Genomic DNA, 19,240 nt, shown 5'->3' on the forward strand with positions numbered 1-19,240 from the left:
GATCTAAAGTAATCATAACAATGAAACCCCAGTGTCTCCATATGGAAAAGCAGGAACAAGACTATGACCTGTAAGCCACATAAAATAATTCTCCTCCTCCACTGATACAGGCAAAGCCTCCACAGAAATACTGTAGCAGTCCAGAGTACCACATTCCAAGAAAGATGCACACAAATTTCAGAGTCTGAAGAGCAGCAAGAAGAATCACAGTCTAGAAAATTTACTCCACAAAGGAAGATTTAAAAACTTGACCCCAAAGAAAACAAAACTTACAGAACTTTGTCAGATAACTTAAAATACATAAATATATGCCAAGAAAAAGGAAGGGGAGGCATGCTCAGAAAAACACTCAGTTGACTTAAACTGCCGTCAAAGTGATTTATATTGGACATCAGAAAAAATATGCCTAAAGGGAAGAATAATTAAGCACTAGCAGAGTAATATTGACAAAAGTTGTTTTAGAATTAGCTTAAAATATTGTTTCTCAAGGCTTGGACAAAACCCTCCTGTAGTTCATCCAAGGCTATTTTCTACAATTTCTTCTAAAGGATAACATTTTGAGTGGCCATTATGAAAAAAACTGCCTCTCAAATGGGTAGCAATACTTAAGATCAGATAATCAAGATAAGTGTTACCAGAAATTAAGTATATTAATCTACACTAACAAAAACTATAGTACAACCAACTTACAAATCAAATATTTACTCAAGCACCTTAGAGAGTAACTAAACAGATATACAGCAGGAAAGCACACTGCCTTGCAGGTCCAGCTCTCACTCCCAGTTGTTTTGGAATGCCAGGGAGATAGCTGGGCTAGAAGATTGAGAGTTAGGAGAAGACAGATGCAAGCTAGTGGCACCAGAAAACATACAATATTAAAATAAATGAAGTTGTTAGTAGTTTAAAAATATTATCCAGAAACATGAGATGCTTTCTAGTCTGTTCTTATCAGAGAAACCAAAAGTGTTTGTGTGGGGAAACAGCATGGGAGAAGAGAGAAAATAAAAATGACCCCCTTGCACTTAACTCCTATCTTCCAAGATGGAACTTCTAATTTACAAGAACCTGCACGTGTTTATAATCCTCTCTGAGGAGAGAGCATCCAACGTGCAAGTGCGGAGGATTTATATACCCCACGTCATAGCATATTCTCCAAACGTTTTATGGGACCAGACAGACATTCCAGAGATGAGGCTTCACACAGTACAGGATGTAGGAAGAGAACCACCCAGCAATCAAGGCAAAATGAAGCCTTCTGGAAACATTCATTCCAATAGCTCCCATTGGACACAGACAAAGGAAATAGCAAGTATAATAGTTTTAATTAAATGTTTTATAAAGCACACACTGCAACATACTAAGAGAAACTGAAAAAAAGTTATTTTAAGAGAAAATAGCTTAGAAGAGGAATATACTGAGTTCTTGACTCTGAGCTAAAAAACAGTTATGGCATTTGTCACCGATTTCCAGACTTTGTAATGCTTTGGAAATTTCATCTTTGAAGGACAATAAGCAGAGCTGCTGTGAAAAAGAGACAACTACTGTAACTTGGTTTAGTCACTACAAGCTGAACAGAAAGACAGACAATTGTGAGCAATGGCTAAAAGGACCCAAAGGATAGATATATTGGCAACATACTAGACCACGGGCAACATCACCACACGTACCTATACCTCAGAGAGTTTTAAAATCAATAAAGCCATTAATAGGAGAGATTTAATTGCTTTAGTGTGCATCTGACTAAAATATAAAATGCCTCAAGTCTGGAAAACGTTTGCACTGTATTAGAAACTGCAGAACCAGATGGACTTGGAAAATGTAGAGCAGAAAGATGGAACACAACAGAATAGCCAGTAAAGAGTGCTCAAAAGAATCACAAAAACACACACAAGTACATGAGCAAAGCATTAAGACCACTATTCCTTTTGAATGCAAGACACTGCAATCATCATTTTTCCCTTGAAACAGGTTTCAAATACAAATTTGCAAGTTCTAATCTGCATTCAACACTCTAGTATCACCATATTTTTAGTTGCAACCTAGACATGCCTATTATTAACAACTAGCTGGCAGCACTAAAAGAAGTTCAAACACAGCAGTGTTCCCATTTAATCCAGCTATTTTCAGTGGCACTGCCTTCTCTAGAGGGAACCAATAATCACATGCATGCCCCCCCCCCCCCCGCAACTATCATCCTCACACCAGTCCTTGACATCTGATTACACATGGCCCATAATAGCCTCCTCTTCCAAATAGTCCCTTGTTATTCTGAGCTTACTAAATAGCTGAGTGTCAAGTATTCAGAGCCTAAATTACTGGTGTTGCACAAACAGCTGCCGCCTTTTTCTCACTGACTTTCTCATCTCTCTGCCTCTGGAACTTCAAGGTAGAGCTCTGATTAACTTTGCATAACCCCCTTCTCTCACCGCCCTCTGGACTTTGCTTTCTACCTACAATAACATTTATTTTTTTAAAAAAGTCGATACATAGAAAACATTCCCACTACCCATTATGATCCCCTGAGTTTTTCAAGTCCTTCAACAGAAAGCACAAACTATGGCTGCAAACTGCAGCCCAAGAGGTTCAAGGTGGAGATTAGGAAAAAGTTCTTCACTATGATGGTAGGGCACTATGGAACAAGTCACGCAGAGAGAGGTGTCTGTTGTTTCTGTTTTTCTGTTCATCCTTATGGTCTATACTACCTTAACAATAACTGCTTTTGGACTGAGCCTCTTCAGAAGCAAAAGGCCTTTGTAGCACCACTATTGCCTGTATTGTTATTGTACATGCAGTATCATACATTCCACGTTAAGGATTCCTTTATGGATCTGGCTCTTCTTAAGCAAGTCCCAGTACAGTTACCATCCACATCCTGTGCAACAAATGCTCCAAGGCTCAATAGAGAGACATTGTAAATAGAAGATGAAATACAAGAAAGCATATGCAATGATTTAACTGACACAAAGCAGGAAAACGTTTAGGGAAAGAAAAACACCCATCTCCAAATGACAACAAGCCTTCTGTATTAATATATAATGTGTGGTCTCTAGAGAGGGCTACAAACAAACAAGGGATTGTGAAGATGATTAAATGCTCAGTTGCTAACATATGACCTATGAGGAGACACAGAGAATGAGCCTTGCTCAGTCTGGAAAAGAGAAGGCTTTGAGGGGATCTAATAGCAGTCATCTAAGACTTATAGGTTTTCCAAGACGACAGAGCCCGATTCTTCACAGTGGTGTATGGTGGGATGATGAGAGACAACAAAACAAGATGTTCAGGTCTGATATAAGAAGAAACCCTTTCACCATTAGTATAGTAAAGCATTAAAAAAGGTTGCCCAGAAGGATTGCGCAGTCTCCATTCTCGGAGGTTTCCAAAGCTTGACTGGACAAAGACCTGAATAATCTGGACTCATTTCATAACTAATCCTGCTTTAAGCAGAAGGTTGGACTAGAGACCTCCTAATATTTCTTCCAAACAGAATTATCCCATGATTTACAAAGTCTTGCTTTATTCTTGAAATGACTGAAAAAAAATTAAGGACATTTTAGGCCAGAAAGAATAGGGTAGTAATGGGCACAATAAAGTTACTAAATGTAGGAATAAGGTTTTGGGGATTTCCATTTTCTGGACACAGAATACAAGAGGGAAACTTTTTCTCCTCCTTATACATGCTATCTGTGTGCACGCACAGGAATATGAGAGTTCATGTATATTGCAGTTGTATTTAGTAAATGAGCTCTTTTTTATTACTAAAGCTCCAATGATATGGACTAAACAGACTCAGAAGTAAAATATGAATATAAACTCAAATGAGAGAGAAGGGAAACGATTCAGCTTTGAGTATGGAAACGATTCAGCTTTGAGTAACAGAAAAGATGGAGACAATAATTTATTGTCAAAGTCTAATCCCAAATTTAACCCTGCTTTGCTAAAATAAACCTACTTTTGTCTTCAAGTTGATCACATATCAATAGTTATTACATGCAAACCTAAAAAGTACAAAGATTGTTTTTTTTTTAAAGCAACTAATTTAAGATGTGTACTGATTTTTTCAGGTGCTTACAACTTAGGATACATTTGGGAATTTGGAACAGATTTCCTGAAAGAGTGGATCTAGAGCCTAATACCATCAGATGTCAAGACACAAAGTCTCCTGTTAAGAGCATTCGTAAGTACTGCAAGATTTTTTTTTTGTGGGGGAAAATGCAGGAAGAAAGATTATACTGTATTCAAGCCTACAAGAAACCTTTCAGTCAAAAAAAAAAAGGGGGGGGGTGGGGATTTAAATATTTGCATGCTCGCATGAAGAACTTTAACACCTTGAAGTAAGGTTCACTCTCTTTCCAAACGTGGCTTTTCAAAGTTTTTGTTGGCCAGACATCATAAGTGTTACTGTCCTCTATACAGATGCCCAATCCTTTGCTGAACCTTGGTGAACTGTTGGATTCTATCATATTTTCTACCACGAGTTAAACAATCACCACACTAGGTCATCTTAATTATTTTTTTAAATGGGATCTCAGAATTAGAAGAATCCACACTTTCATTACATTAATCATCAATGAGGTAAGACTGTATAGTCAGAACTTTTCTCCTTTCTCTTCAACTAGCCAAAAGTCTCTTAAATAAAATGAGTTTTTCTATAAATAATCAAAGTAATTAAAATCTTTAGAGAATTAGATTTTGATCTGTCTAGATTTCCTTCCCTCTGCAGTAACACTAGCCTAGTATCCCAGAACCGTACTTTCCTGTATAATGTCTACTACTCCCCCCAGATTCTTTGGGCATATGCATTATAAATAAGATTGGGTTTAAATTTTTTTTTCCAGGATGAGACATTAAAAGACATTTGAAATATGAGAGGTGGAGGTGTAAAAAAAAAAAAAAAAAAAAAAAAAAGTCACAAGATAGGACTATAGGACTTGATCAGATTATGAAACTGGCTACTGTCAATAGCAGTGGACTGGATATGATAAAATGCAAGATTCCTTCCAAACAAGTTCCTCCAAAAGCAAATGACTCTGTAGTAGCTTTTGATATACTATTTAATAAAGTTTATCCAGACAATAGCATTGCCATTTCATAACTGCATAGGAAAGAAGAATGCTGTGCCTTTTTTTGTTGTTGCTCTCATATTTATTCAACACGCAACACATTTTAACATTGCACAATTTTGGCAAGTGGAGTCAAGCAGGAGAGATCTACTGCCCTCAAGTGGTACCTGCAAGAACCGCTTGCTTCAGCGAGCGCTGTCTTCAAGCTCCAGACTCTTCACCGGCATGGTTTCAGGAATATTTAACCAAAAGGATTAGTTTAAGCATTTCAACCTGCCTGATACGGAGTAAAACCATCACTTCTTATGGTCAGCAGGGGAGGGGAAGAGGAAGCTTCTGTATTTTCACACCTTATCAATGTCCTAATGCAATCCGCAGCACAATTTTCCCAGTGAATCTGAAAGCAAGCCAGAGGAGCAGCAGCGCTTACGTGGGCTCAGCAGAAGCCTTTCCCTTATGGCATGCCCACAATTCATTTCACATTGCCTACCCCGTCAGGTTATTTAGTCTTTACAAAGATTAAAGCATCTAACCAGAAAAGTTAGGACAGAGAATACAAGGATAAAACAAAAACGAGCTGTTCATGCAGGAAGAAGTAACGACTCGCAAGCACAGGGTAGCAGACAGTCCCAGGTATGTAATCTAGAGCTCCTGGCGAGAGAGATTTGCCAGCAAATATCACAAGCCTGCTAAACCCTTTCACACAAGTGTGAAAAACTCCGCACATCCGCCCCCCCACCCCACCCCTAGTGATCTGTTCCACAACACAAGCAGCAAAGCTGACTGTAGAGTAAATATTCCTTTTGGTTTTTGTCCAGCTCTTCCAGCCAAGCAACAAAAAATTTAAAATTTAGATTCAATTTTCCATCCAATAGATGTTTCAAACTTTTTTTCTTAACAAGTCCTCAAAGAAGAGACCATTACAAGACTACTTAACACCATGACCAAAGAATAAGGACACCATGGACAAAGGATAAGGAAAGCTACTTACCAGGGTAATTCCTTTCCCGCAAGGACACAAACACATGCAGGATTGCTGAGCAAGGAATACCCTTTATGCCAAAAGTTTTATGCCAAAAACAGCAATTAGTACACAAGTTCAGGGTTTTTTTTGCATTTTTTTTCTTCTAAATAAGGTACACAAGGCTTGCTTTTTTAAAAAATTTATGGAAACACGATCATGTTTTAAGTAAAGTCAGTCAAAGCATCCTAAATTTTCTGAAATTAAGCTTGTAGAAGCACTTCTTTCTTTAGTTCTTTTTTTAGGCTACAATTATAAAGCCTGACAGCAATGAGTTATATATCTGACATCATTTTTTGTTCATTATCTAACGATTCCTCTCAACCTCTGGGCTGTTATTTTCTGAAACCATCAACATACAACAGCAGATTTCTCTAGTTCTTCGTCCTGCCTTTTTGAGGCAGGACACATACTTTGCATAGGAGAGTACATAATGAAAAGTATTTAGCCCTAGTCTGTAGGCTGTGTAAAATTTTACAAACTACATCAACACTTAAATCATTCAAAATTAGGAAACACCAACCTAAATGCCATCCCTTTTAAGTATATATTATATATATCTATATGTATATATAGATATAGACGGTCTCTATTCAAACAAGCACAAACTATTTTTCCTCAAATAATATACTGTAATTACGAAACTAACTTTGTACAAAAAGTGCGTAGCAGGTAGAAGTAATATATCATTATGCCATACTAAATCTTTGATATTTTCTTATTGCAAATAAGGGATATTTCTCAATGTGCAAAATCAGCTTTCAAAAGTTTAGAAATATTTAAACCACACCTGAATCATCCTTAAGTATTAAGTAAACCAAGAAAATTCAGTCACAATCAGAAGTGATATTAACGCATTGTCTCATTAGATTTCTATTTATAGACTACACTGCATTAACTCAGGTTTTTGCTTGTAATAAGGTATCGGACCCAAACACAAAAGTGCAGAAGTAAAATAGATATGACTGTTATAATGAATCATATTTAAAAATAATAAAAGCTCTTCCAGTGTTCAGATAAGACACATCTGAACAGACATCACAGCAACAGCACTAACAGAAAACAGCATTACTCATTTCCTAGCAATATAATGGAGAACCAGCTGTGCTCCACTTGGAACACGATGTAATTGTGAGGAGCAAGTCTCAGAAGGCAGAAAAGTCTTAACAACTAAACTTACAGTAACCAGATTTCTAATTATTCCTGGAGCATTAGTGACTCCTATAGTTAAAAATGCCAGAGCTGTTCCATTATTCTCCTCTTTTCAAAAGCTGTTTTTCACTTTTTGAGCAGAAATTTAGTCTGTGCCTGAAATGATTTTTTTTTAAGTGTAAATAGAAGAAGAAATAGTGCTCTGTGATTGAGTATGGAGAGAAAAATATATCTTTCTATTATAAAAAACACTACCTTTAAAAGAAAAAAGCAGCTGCAGTATTAACGCAGCTGGAAACCACAACACCTTTGATGTGGTGAAGCTGAAGGCTGAAAAGCCCAAAGCCCATTCACAACTGCTCAGGTTGTACAGTTAGTTCTTCAGGCACTTCCACTGAGGCATCCTTGACGTCATGCCCCAGCTGTGGTACCCACATCAAGCCACCAACGCTGCCCATACTGACCACTGCCAGCTTTGTGATTATTGATAGAGCGTTCTGAAAATACTGCTGTGTTTTTGCAATACTGCTGTGTTTTTGCAAATACCGGCAGCTAATCTCTGTCCCAAGAAGGAACTTGAGCATTTTAATTCTCTTCTGAACTCTAGAGGTATAGAACGTGTGTTATGGGAGAGAAAGCCTCATTTGGCCAAATGGACACTGGACCAAGAGCCTAGAGACCTTTTTTTCTATTCATAGCTCTGCCTTTAAGCAGCTGTGTAATAGGGAATAATTTCACTTACCTGTGCCTCTGTTTTCTTCGGTCAAGTCTATTTAAACTTCTCTATAGCTACAACGTGTTAACTATTCTCATCACAGAAATTATCAAGGGGTATAACTTGTTGCACTTCACATTTAGTGTTCCTAACACTAAAATCCACAGGAACAGCTTTGAAAAAAAATTATACGCTATAGCAGGAATCAAGTTAGAGTAGGAAGGATCCCAGCATCATTTGAAAGACGACAAACATATGTTCATAAGCTCTTAAAAGGCAAATAACTATTTTTAACACATTTTGATTCTTCTTTTTTTTTTGTCACAGAGCAAGAAAAGCTAAACGATAACCCTCAAAGATGCATAGCTTTGATTGTCTAGGCATTTGGTGATTCAACAATATTAAGAACTGGTTATAAAATCTCTTCTAGGTTTAGTATCAGCCTAGATTTTTTGTATTATCCATCCTCATGAACTGCGACATCATCAAGAAAACAGTGCAAACAAGCAATATACTCACGTGGTAGCTTGAAGGAGTAACCACTTGAAATCAAGCATTTCAAGTTCAAACATCCACTTAGGGAAAGCATGCACAGTACAGATTTTTGCTTGGTGCCTGTTGCATTCTTTCTGAAGTTCAGAAGAGATACATAGTTCATAAGGAGTCATACCTCATGACCCAGTTCCACTCTTCTTGCAAGTCATACCCAGGTTTGGCTGGTTTATTGTCTCAGCCTGACACAGTGACCTAAGTTCAGACTACTATGAGAAAAATGAGCTGTTATTCCGACACAAGCACCAGATAGGTTGGCAGAAGATAATAACTTGGGAAATACCTCTTCCACAAAGCATCCCTGAGTATAACAGACATGGTCAGAATGAATACTAGGGCCACGGTCAAAAGACCATGGCAGAAACAGCTGTCCACCTTAAGATAAACCATGCACTACTTCCTTTCTGCCAAAATTTATTGCCCCATCATCAGCAGAATTGATGTGAAGCAGAATTGAGCATGAAAGATGACCAAAGCCAGCCTACCTATTTCAAACCAGATGGAGAAAGTCGGTGCGATCTATTCTATGAAACAATCGATAGAGTGGAGCTTCCAGAAAGGCTAGTAATAGCTTAAGGTGCAGGAGCCATTTCTGTAACGGCTGCAGGCCACAGGAGCATGCTCTGTGCCGCCAGGAGACAACACAGTGACAAGAGAGAGGAAAGGCAGAGAACCACTCGCTAACATGAGCGAGACGGTCTTCACAAGGAGGTCTTGTTTCCTGCCACACTCATCGCTAAGGTGTCCACAGTCAGCTAAGATGACTAAACCCCTTCACCTCTGAAAGGATGCTGCTGCTGAACCACTGCTGAGAAAGGCAAAGTGCTTTCACTGCACCATACCTTCCAGAATACAGACAGCTGCTGACTTCGACTTCTGAAAAACTGCATCAGAAAACTGCATCAGCTTCAGCTGCCTGGAAGACTGCTGACCCTTATGAACAGTATCCCAGTCTGTCTATCCAAAGTCACAGGAACATACCCTTCCCAGACTTGCAGAGGACAGAGAAAATGCATAAGAGTTGAGCAAATGAAGCAAATGAAAACGCTAAGTTAAGGTTAACTGAGCAAAACAAATAAAACCACATTCTTAATTTTAATCTGCATCAGTTCCTCAATTATATCCACCCATTAGCCACAAAAAAGGCATGAGGGGAAGCGCAAAACCCTGAATAAGGAGCCCAAAATAGTAAGACTGCTGCTGTTGAGAGAAGCAGCAGCTCCTGACTACTTTAAGATGCAAAATTAAGGCAAAAGTGTGTGTAGGGGATGGATAAGTATTATTGCACCTTGCTTTGGTTAGGTTAAAAATCAACATAAGCTCAGAAGTAGAACAGTAACTCAGGGCTTAAGAGCTAAAATAAAGATGAAATAACAATGAGTACAAGCAGAGCATTATAGCCACTCTTCATTCCACAACAAAGTACTCAGGGTGCTATGTTCTTAATGCCCTCTCATTAAACCTGCCCCTTTAGGTATCTAAACTTTAAGAGCAACCAGCGTGTTTTCTTTCTGCAGTCAAATCCCAAGGACCAGGCAACATTACGTTTGCTCCCTCCCTCAAGGACTCTGTCATGCATCATTTCCCCATTGCCCCAGCAGAGTTTTGTCCTACTCTCTAATACTACTGCAGTACTAGAAAGTCCTGAAGAAAGCAAAACCTCTAGAAACATGTGGCTGTAAAGCAATGCTGGGAATTTCACCAAATAGGCAGTAACAGATCAGAAAAAGATGAAGCATTTTATTTCCTTATTTCCCTAACCTACCTTATGAAGTGGCATCTTCTAAGAAGGCAGCTCTAGAGAGGCATTCTTGAATTTTGGGGAGTTTAACTCTTTGGTACACCTTGAAAGTTCTGGTTTACGTTCACTGAATAAACATCCTCTTCTACCCCAGCGCAACACAGGCAGCAGCCTCCAGCAAAAAGGACAGAAACTCTACGTGGTTGCATCAAACAGCCAGAGCAAGACTCATCAAGAGCTTACCTACAAGCAAAAGGAGCTGGCACACTACAGCTGTGGAAGACACTACTACAACTTAATTTCCTGGGTTCCAGGAATTTCAGTTTAGCCATGCTCCTTGTTCTGCACAAAGTAACCTGAACAGTGATAACAATTTCGTGGCAATCAATTTTTCAGTATTCTGTTTGCAAATAAGAGGATCATCCACCATAATTAGTTCTGTAAGTTCTTCAGTTTCAGGCTGAACACAAGTGGAACATTTCAGCCCAGTAGGAGCTCTTAGTATAGCATAAGCTAGTTTACCAGGCAAATGATATTTTAAACACCTATTTTACATTTTTTTTTCTAATATTGACTACTGCCCTGATAAGTGTTCAAAATAGAGAGTAATGTTATTACAAAAAACACTCTCACAATACTCAAATTCCTAAGTCATCTAAAAAGTAGCACAGTGATTCCTAAAATCTCTGGCTGGATCCATTTTACGAGAACTTTCTAAACATTTTTTCTTCAGTTCTGATGCAATGAGTACAGTACTAAAACAGACTATAGAACAGCTGAATAAATTAAGCAAGCCTTAAAGTTGCTAATAATTTAAACATTATTAAATCCACAGTAATTCATCTCAACGCTGTTCCTAGTCTCCTCTCCCAAAGCAGAGCAATAACTGTTTTAGGAAACTTACAGTACTGCAAAGAAAGTCCAAAACAAATTTCTAAAGAAGTTAACGCCCACAAGGTTAAAGTCTATCAGGCTTTTCAGTCTGGGAAGCAGTAATAACAGCAAAGTCTACCAAAAAAAAAAAAAAAAAAAAAAAAAAAACTCTAAAGCCAAAGCAATAGACAGACATAGAGCAGCTGATACAGTTATCACCTGCATTTGCTTGTTCGTGCTCACCACGGGGCAATGAACACTCCATAATTCTACATTAAAAAATAAAGGATATGCTCCCTCACCCATCTAACCACAAATTCAGCCAAGTCAGTTTAAAACACTTTCATCAGTGATTTAAGCTCTCAACGTCAAGCTGAAAACAGAGAGTGCTCCTACATCCCCTTCTGTGGCAAACATAGTGTATGACAGTAACTCCCAGCAAAATAGGTCTGAACAAGAAGGTATTGCATGCCCCTTTCCATGAACAAATTTGTCTCTGGCCTTGCTGTTCAGCAAATATGTACGTGTCAGCATATCCAACAACATCTCCCTTTACATAGAACAAATGACAACACCAGTAACGCAAGATGCAACAGTTATATCCAAACTACACACATACTGTGAGGGTTTAGCCACACAAGAAAGAGCATGCACACCCCAAACTTCCGTAAGAATTTCTTCAATACTGTTTTCATCTTAGGGATATTTTAATGCAAAAGTTGACAAGAATACCATTGCACCTTGAGTGAGAAAAATCAGTAGTTATAGTAAACCAACCTAAAGACATAATTGTTTTTCATTAATTTATTCTTATTCACTGTGAGACTAGTTTCCATAGAAATGCAAGCAGATCGAAAACCTGCAACCAGAAGTTAGTCAGTTTTGCCTGTTTATGTGTCTCCTTGGTTCCCATAGGAACAGACATTAAGAAAAAGAAAAGGATGAGAGTCCTAAAATACCTTTAGAAAAAATCGTTTTCCCCACAGCTTTATCTCTTTGGCTGTCTTTCCAAAATTAGAGGTGGAAATAGCATTGAGCAAGAGATGAAAGAGTAGTGACTTGTTGATTTCTTTATGGTGTCAGCAGCAGAAAGTGTTTCAAAAGCCACATGCAAATTCAGCAGCTCACAATCTATAGTTACAAATCGTATTAAGCTATGGGAAAAGTACCAGTATGTATTTGTTTTGTAATAATTCTATGCTAATGTATGCAGAAATACAACAGAGAGCAGGAAAACAGTATCACATGCTGTCCTTGTCCCAGGTGTGTTCCAATACCCTGAGAAGGCAAACCAGCAAAAAAATGTTGGCTTGGGAGAATGAGTCCAATATTTTCATAACCAGGCCTTTTTTTTTTAATGGAAGTATTCCCTCCTTAGAGCATATTCATTTCACAAATTGCAAAAACAGCTACACACACACACCAGTTTATGTAACAAGCATCAGTATTAGAGTTTAACATGCCTGTACTCTGTCCTTTACAGTTATGAGTAAAAATGCAGTCCTCCAGGCTGATAATGTAAACATAGAAGCACTGCCAGCAAACTCCATCTATTATTCCACTCTCCAAAGACGCTAGGGCACCTTCCTATGTGTTGTCACCCAGGAACTATTTTCCTTCTTCCTCAGGGCCAAACCAGAATACTGGAAGGTATAGGAAAGAGGTTTTAGGGAAGAGGTTGCAAGGCACGTCTCATACGTTCAAAACTTGCTCCTGTCATTACCATTATTCCATAAGCATTCCCTGGAAACTCAACATCCAGAAACATAACAAACAGGGTTATGATTATTTGTTACTGCCAGGTCTTTCTAGAATGTGCAGGATGCCTAACTCTGATAGCAATCTTATTTCCTTCTTCCTCTCCCACATCAGATTACCACGTCTATGTACTTCAGACACCTCCAACTTGACACTCTTGAACAGAAGGCTGTACTGTCTGTCGGTACTCCTGTGTTGGGAGAACATGCAGGCAAGGTGTACAACTCTCAACACTATCACCAGAGACCAAAACTGCATCAAAGAAATCAGGAAAAGAGAAAGGAAAACTGAAAGCTTGCATCTATCCTAACCACTGCTCCTACCCTCCCAGCGATCGCCAGAACTCACACCCCCTCTAGCATTCACACAATGCCGCATGCCTCTGTGCGCTGTGCTGAACTACCGCTCTGAGAACTAACCACGTATCATCACAAATGTGAAACAAGGCTCAGGGAAAGGTAGCCAGTCACAACACTCCTTACTACACAGGTAAGAGAGGAGTAACACTCATTGGAGGTTTGTCTTGAATGGAAAAAGCACCTGAACTTAATTCAACCTTAATTAGTTCACGTTAGCTGAATTCAACCTATTCTCATCATAGAGAAGATAAGCCATAGAGAGCTAATTCTCTTCTGCTCACCTCTGTATTTTGGCAAGGTGTACAGTTACACATTAAGGAGAACAATCTCTCAAAACTCACTAAGCCATTGCTCAAGAAGGACAAATTTGAAGTTAAGTAGGGACACTACAAGAAGCATTCATGTATATCTTTCACTCCTTCCAGAAGGCCAGCCTCCATTCTTGGAGGTGCTGGAAGCAGCAATAAACAACATACTTTACCCATTAATTTATTTAGCAGCTAAATATACAAACATGCAAGTCTCAGCATGACTACATTCCTTATGGAGTTACCAAGTGCATCCTTAACAGCAACGTACAAAAGACATTTTCTAAAGTATTAAGAGAAAAATAAAAAAATCACACAAGGAGGTACACAAATATTTTTCACTATATCCTATGACAGGTTTGTTTGTGCCCAATATTAAAGGAGTCAAGTTTACTAAAATTGCAGTCTTTGAAAAGATTGCAAGAGTGCCAGTTGTCAGGATTAGCTTAGTTTCATGCTTCCGCTCGCATGAAGAATGGAGCAAAGATGAATACTAAAGCTAAGGAGTCACACAGAATAAAGCCACTGATGACAAAAAAAGAAAAATAATAATTTAATAGGAAGATGACTTAAACATAAAAGGAATATTCCTGGATCATTAAACACTCAAAAAGTAAAACAGCTAATTTATTTCTACCTTTTTGAATATCAGCATCATCATTTTGAACAAAGCTACACACTGAGTTATATGGAAATAAAGAAATAGTAGCAGCCACTACAAACCATCTATCTTGTGTACTGAATTACGCAAGGTTCCCATTAGGAAAAAAGAAGGTATAATTGCACCATCATACATCATTTCATATTACATATTGTCAAGGAAGCCTAATCATAGTTAAATAAGCAACTTCCTTTCTGTCAATTGTTAACTTCCAAATATTAATTTATAGATGCTTATCATTACCTCTTCACCTGCAGTTTCCTAATATAGCTTTGTTTTAATTTAAATTGTGCATAAATTTCTCACATGTAACATTATGTGATAAATAAAACATTTTTGGATACATACAGAACTCTAAAAATCAACAGAAAACTGGTACCTCCATAACGTCTTTCAAAAGTAATCACGTAAGACTGCTGCTTACAGTAATATTTTCAAGAACTTTATGAGGTATTTAAGACAATCCATAAAAATTTCTGAAAAATATAAGCTGTACCATCACTCCTTTTCAGCTGTGGCAACTGGTGAAGATCAATTAGCCAAGTCTTAAGACCAGTGTCATTGCTTTGTACCTGTTCAAAAAGCTCAGTATTTCAACTTCCAAGAATAAGTGAAGAACACATTTTAAACACAAGTTTTTAAAAAAGACGGAGTCATACAGCTAATAAAAAGTCTGCGACATCAGCTCATGGTGATCTTGTCCCATCCTGCCAGAACATGCTGCACATCTGAAGCCAGCCAGTACACTCAACAGAAGCTACTCTAACCCTTGCAACAGAGAAAGTCTGCTCTTTCAGGAAAGTGTTTGTGGCTAGAAATAGACCACGTTTCGCCTACAGATTCGCAACATTGTATCAAAAGAGAAAGTGGCATCCCCACCCTGTAAGAGACTGACATTGATTAAAACAACATATGGCACCTAGGACTAGACACGCACAGCTCAAAGAAGCAAAACCTGAAGGACTTTAGAACTCATTCCAGCCCCTTGGGACACGGCATGTAAGTAGTGAAGCTCTTCTTCTATAAGCTAACGAAGTTCACCGCTAAGTTGTGGCCTGAAGTATTTCCATTGGCCTTGGAAAGCCCTGACACAAGTTCTGCCGCTGTGAAGGAAGCAAAGGACATCAGGTATTCTAATTTCAAAATAGAGTGTCATGTTGTAGCAGATACATCAAAGTTGGTCTTTTAACTATATTCTGCACTTATTTTCATTTAGAAAGCATTTTCTGTACATCATGGCAAAGGTACTAGTTTTCAGAATGTCTCAATCAATACTTTTGACTCTCAATGCTTTAAGCGCATCCCTTAAGAAACAACTCCTGCCCGGAAAAGCACTATGTCATCTTAAAAATTCATTCTTCCGATACTTGTTCCAGCACAAGACATCTTAGTAGTCCTCCTGTCAAAGTCACTGCATCAATGCAAAAGATTTCTAAGTCATCATCCAGCTACCAGACAAAACGTCTTACAACTTGTAACAAAAGACAAGGAGCATACAGAGGTGGAGAAGTATGATTAAGTTTATTAAATGTATTGCAACAGAAACCTCCTGCACCGTACACAGACAGGCAACATAGTGAACATGGAATTTGACAGACAGCTTTTGGCCCAACAGAAGAACAATTCTGGATCAGTGTTTCTCAGCCACTGACCCAGAGAACACTGTTTGACTGCGACACATCTGAAAAAGCCTATGGAACAGCTGCAGAAAAGGCTTGCTCGTGTTTTGGGCTGGGGGAAGGGAATTGTTTGTTTTTATATTTTCAGCGTGCAATTCTCCCATGCAAGCAAGAAAATGCAAAACAAGGAAAAATGAAAGCAGTAATTGAGCATTCAAAGTTAAGCCTAATTTATATCTGATTGCAACGAAAATCTCCTGTGGCATTACTGCACAGTACAATCCTCAGATTGAATTCAACGAGGTCAGATGTCCCTTTGGACTTAAAAAGGTTGAGCGATATCATTTTAGATGACAGATATTTGGCAGATAGTACAGTGGAAGATAAATGTAAGATAAGGATTTCTGAAGGACAAAGTGAGATGATGAGATAACCAGTACCATATGATTAGAGAAGGAAATCAAAAGCCAGCAAAGAGAAAAAATACCTCATCTTAGATATTTTCTAAGAATCAAAAGATACCAAAAACATAGGGAAAGATTCAGGAAACAAAAGTCTCAGTACACAAGCTTACTTAATTTTGACAATTAAGCACCATAAACTAAGAATTTTCTGAGAACTGAAGTCTCTAACACTAGATTTATAGAGCATGAACCTGCTTTTCTACTCAGTAATAAAAGTAAAGCCATAAAGAGCATTAGGTAATCACAAATTCAACCCCTTAAGCACACTAGAGAGCTCCCGCATTTGCTTGGGCTTAATCGCATCTCTCTAATACTAGTAAATCAGAACCACCTCAGTACGTAGCAACTATTTTAGAGGCACTTTAGGGAGCCTGAAAAGAGTTTCTGCGCTTATACTTACTTGAGTCCTCCCATCTGAGAAGGTGCAACTTCCAAGCAGAATAGTACAGAAATCCCAATACCAGAAAGAGACAGAGGGCTAGCAGCAGGTTACGCATGAACACCAGCAGTCCCATCTTCACATCAGATCTGCTCCTCTACATGACCTGGGAGAGAAAAACAGGTGGAGGCATTGGAACACCTCCTCCTCCTCCTCCTCCTCCTCCGAGCCCGTCCAAGGGCCCGACGCACACGCGGCCGCGGCCGCGCTCCAGGCCCCCGCCCCGCCCCGCCCGGCCGGGGCCGGCGTTATCGCCGCCCGCCAGGCCCCGAGGGGCGAGATTCGCCTCGGGGATGACACAGCACGGAGCGGCGCCCGGAGCCGCCGGCCGAGCGCGGCAGAGGCCCCGAGCGGCGCCCCAGCTCCCCGCGGCCGCCGCGGGAGGTGCCGACGGGCGGCGGGAGCGGAGCCCCCGGCCGCGCTCCGCCGCGGAACCGCGCGGCGAGCGGGCAACGCACCGGAAGGAATGCGACCGTTACGGCGGGCAGCAGGGCTCCGCGGGCAAGGCCGCGCGGGACGCGGCGCCCCGGCCCGCCCCGCTGCCCGGTGACGGCCGGCCCGGCGGCCCCCGCGCAGCCCCCGGCGGCGGCGGCGCTGCGGAAGGGCCCGGCCGCGCTCAGAGACCCCCCCGCACCGCGCCCTCCCTCGGCCTCCGCCTCCGCCTCCCGCCGCTCCTCACCCGGCCGCCGCCGCCGCCGCTGGGCGCTCGGCCGCCGCCGCGGGGCCGCGGGCGCGGGGCCGCGGGCGCCGCCATGCCGCCCCCGGCGCAGCGGGACCGGCCGCCGCCGCCGCCGCGCGGAGGGGCCGCCGCCGCCAATGGGGCGCCGAGGCGGGCCGCCAGCCCGCCCGCGTAGCGGGGCCCGCCGGCCAATAGCGGGGCGCAGCCCGCCGGCCCGCCGGCCAATAGCGGGGCGCGGGGGGCGCCTCCCGCAGCCAATCGCGGGCCGCCGGGAGGGGGCGGGAGCGCAGGGGTCCCCCGGACCCCTCCCGCCTCCGGGAGGGCTGCGGCAGGGCGGGGGCGCGGCGCGCATGCGCGACGAGCATGGGGGGGGGGGGGAGGGAATCCCCCATCACTGCACCGCACTGCACTGCACCTCCCCGTCACTGCATCGCACTGCCCCCTCCAAGCACTGCACCCCATCACTGCACCGCACTGCACCCCCATCACTGCACCTGACTGCCCCTCTCCAAGCACTGCACTGCACCCCCATCACTGCACTGCACCACACTGCACCCCCATCACTGCACTGCACTGTCCCTCTCCAAGCACTGCACCCTATCACTGCACCGCACTGCAATCCCATCACTGCACCACATTGCCCCTCTCTAAGCACTGCACTGCACCCCATCACTGCACCACACTGCCCCTCTCCAAACACTGCACTGCATCCACCATCACTGCACTGCCCCTCTCCAAGAATTGCACTTCACCCCCAGTCACTGCACCACACGCCCATCACTGCACCACCCTGCCCCTCTCCAAACGCTGCACTGCATCCACCATCACTGCACTGCCCCTCTCCAAGAACTGCACTCTACTGCCACTCTCCAAGCACTTGCATCACTCTCTGAATCACCGCACCGCACTTCCCCCTCCAAGCTCTGCACCACACTGCAGTCACTGCACTGCACTGTCCCCCGGTTACTGCCCTGCACCCCTGCATCAGACCCCTCCTACCATCGCAATGCCCTGCCCCTCTGCAGCCACTGCCAGTCGCAGCACTGCAGAACACCTCCAGTCACTGCACCTCCTGTCAAGACTGCACTGCACCATCCCTCCTACCACAGCACTACACTGCACACCCCTGCACCTAGCTGCACCTGCAACATCTCCGCACACTGCCATGCCACAGTGCCTGGCTCCAGTAAGTGCACCAGCCTGTGCCTCCCTCCAACCTCTGCACCATGCTGCAGTGACTGCACTGTGCCACACTGCCCACCACTGCATGGCACCGCATCTCCCTCCTACCACCGCACTGCCAGCGCCTGCAGAGCCCCCAGGCGCTGCTGCCCGCGGCCCCACTGCGGGGGACTCGCACGGCCTCCGCCACCGCCACCGGCTGCACAAGCCGCGTCCGCCGCCCTCCCGCCGCACTGCAGCTCCCGCCTGCAGCCACCCGGCCGCATCCCGCCCTCCCGCGGGGCTGCCGCCGCCGCGCTGCCGGGCGCAGGGCAGCGGGAAGGCACGGGCACACGTGGCTGCGGGCACGGGGATGAGCGGGGATTGAAGAAGCGATTGGCGCTATCGAAGACAAAGTCTTCCGAGCGAAAGGACACCATGAGAAATCAGCTCCCACCTCCGAGACGACGGGGACCCTGCGGTTTCCCGCCTCTGCCCTCCGTGATTCACGAACAGACGGCAAACGAGGCGCCCCGGGGACTTCAGGGAGCGGGCACCGCGGGCGCGGAGGAGGCACGCGGAGCGGGGCCGGCGGCGCAGCGCATGCCCCGAGCGCCCGCAGCTGCCCCCGAGCATCTCTGGGAGTCCGGTACCACCAGCCGGCGGCTGCCCAAGGGC

The 19,240-nt window shown here is 42.7% G+C and overlaps 1 protein-coding gene across 9 annotated transcripts in view; it reads right to left on the bottom strand.

Annotated features, from left to right (window-relative positions):
• Positions 1 to 17,434, bottom strand: part of ST3GAL3 (ST3 beta-galactoside alpha-2,3-sialyltransferase 3) — a 188,328-nt gene extending 170,894 nt beyond the window's left edge. For all 9 annotated transcript variants that reach the window (XM_062581131.1, XM_062581127.1, XM_062581123.1 and 6 more), the window contains exons 1-2: positions 17,402 to 17,434; positions 16,684 to 16,828 (exon numbers count right to left, since the gene is read on the bottom strand). In XM_062581131.1, coding sequence (XP_062437115.1) covers positions 16,684 to 16,798 — 115 coding nt within the window. In that variant the 5' untranslated portion in view covers positions 16,799 to 16,828; positions 17,402 to 17,434. The remainder of the gene's footprint in view (positions 1 to 16,683; positions 16,829 to 17,401) is intronic.
• Positions 17,435 to 19,240: the final 1,806 nt, after the last annotated feature.

The sequence above is a fragment of the Rhea pennata genome, chromosome 8 (genome assembly GCF_028389875.1).
Source record: "Rhea pennata isolate bPtePen1 chromosome 8, bPtePen1.pri, whole genome shotgun sequence".
Taxonomy (NCBI): domain Eukaryota; kingdom Metazoa; phylum Chordata; class Aves; order Rheiformes; family Rheidae; genus Rhea; species Rhea pennata.